The 5,000-nt window shown below is 37.3% G+C and overlaps 1 protein-coding gene and 1 long non-coding RNA gene across 2 annotated transcripts in view; one reads left to right on the top strand and one right to left on the bottom strand.

The window, feature by feature from the left end:
• The window catches only part of LOC133633773 (lysosomal alpha-mannosidase-like), a 32,152-nt gene that overhangs the window by 26,755 nt on the left and 397 nt on the right, over nt 1–5,000 (bottom strand). The window contains exons 2-3 of the mRNA XM_062026440.1: nt 164–266; nt 1–45 (exon numbers count right to left, since the gene is read on the bottom strand). The exon at nt 1–45 is cut by the window's left edge and continues 129 nt beyond it. Of these exons, the coding sequence (XP_061882424.1) occupies nt 1–45; nt 164–266 (148 nt within the window). The remainder of the gene's footprint in view (nt 46–163; nt 267–5,000) is intronic.
• LOC133633776 (uncharacterized) overlaps nt 1–5,000 on the top strand; it is a 38,753-nt gene that overhangs the window by 21,421 nt on the left and 12,332 nt on the right. The gene's annotated exons all lie outside the window — the stretch shown is intronic.

Here is a 5,000-nt window from a genome sequence, read left to right on the forward strand (position 1 = left end):
AGTCCAGAATGTACTGCACCCCCGCATGTTGGATGTCATTACGGTCTACACAAACAAACGATGAAACCAAACAAGGAATGTTGCTGATCCGACATGATCGCTCGCTTAGACGGTCAATTATTAACCCATACTGACGTTTATTGGACTTAGACATGTGACCGACCTCCATAGAAGTACTGGTCCACGGTCTTCAGCCAGCCGACGTCGTCGTGCGTGTGCGGCACCAAGTGGACGTTCAACACGCCGGGTTTGGTCACATGACATGACTGCACACACACAAACACACACGGAACATTAAAGGCCTACTGAAACCCACTACTACCGACCACGCAGTCTGATAGTTTATATATCAATGATGAAATCTTAACATTATAACACATGCCAATACGGCCGGGTTAACTTATAAAGTGACATTTAAAATTTGCCGCTAAACTTCCGGTTCGAAACGCCTCTGCGGATGACGTATGCGCGTGACGTAGCCCGGCGAACACGGGTATGCCTTCCACATTGAAGCCGATACGAAATAGCTCTGTTTTCATTTCATAATTCCACAGTATTCTGGACATCTGTGTTCGTGAATCTGTTTCAATCATGTTCATTGCATTATGGAGAAGGAAGCCAAGCAAGCAAAGAAGAAAGTTGTCGGTGCGAAATGGACGTATTTTTCGAACGTAGTCAGCCACAACAGTACACAGCCGGCGCTTCTTTGTTTACATTCCCGAAAGATGCAGTCAAGATGGAAGAACTCGGATAACAGAGGCTCTAACCAGGAGGACTTTTGATTTGGATACACAGACGCCTGTAGAGAACTGGGACAACACAGACTCTTACCAGGATTACTTTGATTTGGATGACAAAGACGCAGACGTGCTACTGTGAGTATGCAGCTTTGGCTTTTTTTTGCGTATGTACGTAACTTTTTTAAAATATATAAGCTTTATGAACCTTGGGTTAGGTGAACGGTCTTTTGGGCTGAGTGATTGTGTGTGTTGATCATGTGTTTGAATTGTATTGGCGTGTTCTATGGAGCTAGGAGCTAGCAGAGGAGCTAGGAGCTAGCATAACACGTACCGTACCTTACGTGCGCGTCACGTACGTAACTTTTTAAAAATATATAAGCTTTATGAACCTTGGGTTAGGTGAACGGTCTTTTGGGCTGAGTGATTGTGTGTGTTGATCAGGTGTTTGAATTGTATTGGCGTGTTCTATGGAGCTAGGAGCTAGCAGAGGAGCTAGGAGCTAGCATAACAAACACGCAGGTGTTATTATGCAGGATTAATTTGTGGCATATTAAATATAAGCCTGGTTGTGTTGTGGCTAATAGAGTATATATATGTCTTGTGTTTATTTACTGTTGTAGTCATTCCCAGCTGAATATCAGGTACCGTGAGTATGCAGCCTTGGCTGCTAAACATTCGATAACTTGACCGTATGTGCGCGTCACGTACGTAACTTTTTAAAAATATATAAGCTTTATGAACCTTGGGTTAGGTAAACTGTCTTTTGGGCTGAGTGATTGTGTGTGTTGATCAGGTGTTTGAATTGTATTGGCGTGTTCTATGGAGCTAGGAGCTAGCAGAGGAGCTAGGAGCTAGCATAACAAACACGCAGGTGTTTTTATGCAGGATTAATTTGTGGCATATTAAATATAAGCCTGGTTGTGTTGTGGCTAATAGAGTATATATATGTCTTGTGTTTATTTACTGTTGTAGTCATTCCCAGCTGAATATCAGGTACCGTGAGTATGCAGCCTTGGCTGCTAAACATTCGATAACTTGACCGTATGTGCGCGTCACGTACGTAACTTTTTAAAAATATATAAGCTTTATGAACCTTGGGTTAGGTAAACGGTCTTTTGGGCTGAGTGATTGTGTGTGTTGATCAGGTGTTTGAATTGTATTGGCGTGTTCTATGGAGCTAGGAGCTAGCAGAGGAGCTAGGAGCTAGCATAACAAACACGCAGGTGTTTTTATGCAGGATTAATTTGTGGCATATTAAATATAAGCCTGGTTGTGTTGTGGCTAATAGAGTATATATATGTCTTGTGTTTATTTACTGTTGTAGTCATTCCCAGCTGAATATCAGGTCACCCCCGGCTCTCACAGCATCTTCCCTATCTGAATAGCTTCAACTCCCCACTAGTCCTTCACTTGCACTTTACTCATCCACAAATCTTTCATCCTCGCTCAAATTAATGGGGAAATTGTCGCTTTCTCGGTCCGAATCTCTCTCACTTCATGCGGCCATCATTGTAAACAATAGGGAACTTTGCGTATATGTTCAACTGACTACGTCACGCTACTTCCGGTAGGTGCAAGCCTTTTTTTTATCAGATACCAAAAGTTGCAATCTTTATCGTCGTTGTTCTATACTAAATCCTTTCAGCAAAAATATGGCAATATCGCGAAATGATCAAGTATGACACATAGAATAGATCTGCTATCCCCGTTTAAATAAAAAAAATTCATTTCAGTAGGCCTTTAACTGTATGATAGCGCAATTTTTTTTTACATCAGATTATTCTTACAATTTTATTGAGAATGACCCAGCCTGTAAAATGTAGCGCTGCATAAAAAGGCTCTTTTAATGACCCGGGTCACGTGACTTCAAACTTGACACCTCATTGGCTGGTTCTGAGACGCGGTCGATTGTTTCAGTCTCAATTTACCAGAAGTAGGTCTTGAGTTTTGAAGAACGAATATTTCTGCCCTGATTTTTGTTTTGTTTTATTAACACAAATTATTATTCAAATAACCCAAATGATTTAACACAAATTTAGATAACATTTTAAAATGTGGATAAACTTAAATGAATTTGACAAACCAAATGTACTGCTTTTATATTTCTTGTATTTTATATAGGGATGTCCGATAATGGCTTTTTGCCGATATCCGATATTCCGATATTGTCCAACTCTTTAATTACCGATACCGATATCAACCGATACCGATATCAACCGATATATACAGTCGTGGAATTAACACATTATTATGTCTAATTTGGACAACCAGGTATGGTGAAGATAAGGTACTTTTAAAAAAATAAAAATAAAATAAAATAAGATAAATAAATTAAAAACATTTTCTTGAATAAAAAAGAAAGTGAAACAATATAAAAACAGTTACATAGAAACTAGTAATTAATGAAAATGAGTAACATTAACTGTTAAAGGTTAGTACTATTAATGGACCAGCAGCACGCACAATCATGTGTGCTAACGGACTGTATCCCTGCAGACTGTATTGATATATATTGTAGGAACCAAAATATTAATAACAGAAAGAAACAACCCTTTTGTGTGAATGAGGAGGGAGTTTTTTTGGGTTGGTGCATTAATTGTAAGTGTATCTTGTGTTTTTTATGTTGATTTAATTTAAAAAACAAAACAAACAAACAACAAAAAAAAAAACGATACCGATAATTTCCGATATTACATTTTAACGCATTTATCGGCCGATAATATCGGCAGGCCGATATTATCGGACATCCCTAATTTTATATTATTACTTTTAACTGTTTTATATTTTAATTTTTTATCCTGTAAAGCGTCTTTGAGTACTCTGAAAAGCCCTATACCAAATAAAATGTATTATTATTATTATTATTATTAAACTAATCAACATTTTTTTTACATTTGAGTTTTGGAGCAACACATTTTTATAAACTTTTTTTTTTTTACACAATTTCCCCACCCCCACATTTTTTTTCATTGAATTTGTACATTGTTTGTAGAATTTTGTACATAATTTGATGTAAGAAAATTAATATGCAAAAAATGCCATCACAAAAATTCAGTGTCCAAAAATAAAGCTTTTCAAACGCGACTCAATAATTAAAATGTTAAAAAAATATTTTTTACTTTCAACGCTTAGATATATATCATCAACTTCAGATCTATCTATTGACATGAAGTTTAATGTTTTCTGTAGAGATGTCCGATAATGGCTTTTTTGTTGATATCCGATATTGTCCAACTCTTAATTACCGATTACGATATCAACCGATACCGATATATACAGTCGTGGAATTAACACATTATTATGCCTAATTTTGTTGTGATGCCCCGCTGGATGCATTAAACAATGTAACAAGGTTTTACAAAATAAATCAACTCAAGTTATGGAAAAAAAAATGCCAACATGGCACTGCCATATTTATTATTGAAGTCACAAAGTGCATTATTTTTTTTAACATGCCTCAAAACAGCAGCTTGGAATTTGGGACATGCTCTCCCTGAGAGGGCATGAGGAGGTTGAGGTGGGCGGGGTCGGGGGTTGTATATTGTAGCGTCCCGGAAGAGTTAGTGCTGCAAGGGGTTCTTTGTATTTGTTCTGTTGTGTTTGTGTTGTGTTACGGTGCGGATGTTCTGCCGAAATGTGTTTGTCATTCTTGGCGTTTTTTTCCATAACTTGAGTTGGTTTATTTTGGAAAACCTTGTTACAAATTTTTAATGCACCCAGCGGTGCATCACAACAAAATTAGGCCTAATAATGTGTTAATTCCACGACTGTATATATCGGTATCGGTTGATATCGGAATCGGTAATTAAGAGTTGGACAATATCGGATATCGGCAATAAAGCCATTATCGGACATCTGTACTTATTAGTGTCGATATTGCAACATTTTCTCGTTACATTGCACCTGTTTACTATTTTAGTCCAACTTTCAACAGGTTTTTTTGTAGTATTATTATTTACCATGAATTGATTAACGTCCCCGACTTAAACAAGTTGAAACATTTATTGGGGTGTTACCATTTAGTGGTCAATTGTATGGAATATGTACTGTACTGCGCAATCTACTAATAAAAGTTTCAATCAATCAATCAAATGGCCCCTGGACCGCACTTTGGACACCACTGCCGTAAACCGTTGCCATCATGTGACAAGGGTTTCATGACGACAGTTCGACCTCGGAACACATTATTATTTTAATTAAATGATGACAGGAAAAAAAAAATTTAAAAATGGAATCATAAGCCACAGAATTTTCAATGTG

This window comes from Entelurus aequoreus, linkage group LG18, assembly GCF_033978785.1.
Source record: "Entelurus aequoreus isolate RoL-2023_Sb linkage group LG18, RoL_Eaeq_v1.1, whole genome shotgun sequence".
Lineage (NCBI taxonomy): Eukaryota > Metazoa > Chordata > Actinopteri > Syngnathiformes > Syngnathidae > Entelurus > Entelurus aequoreus.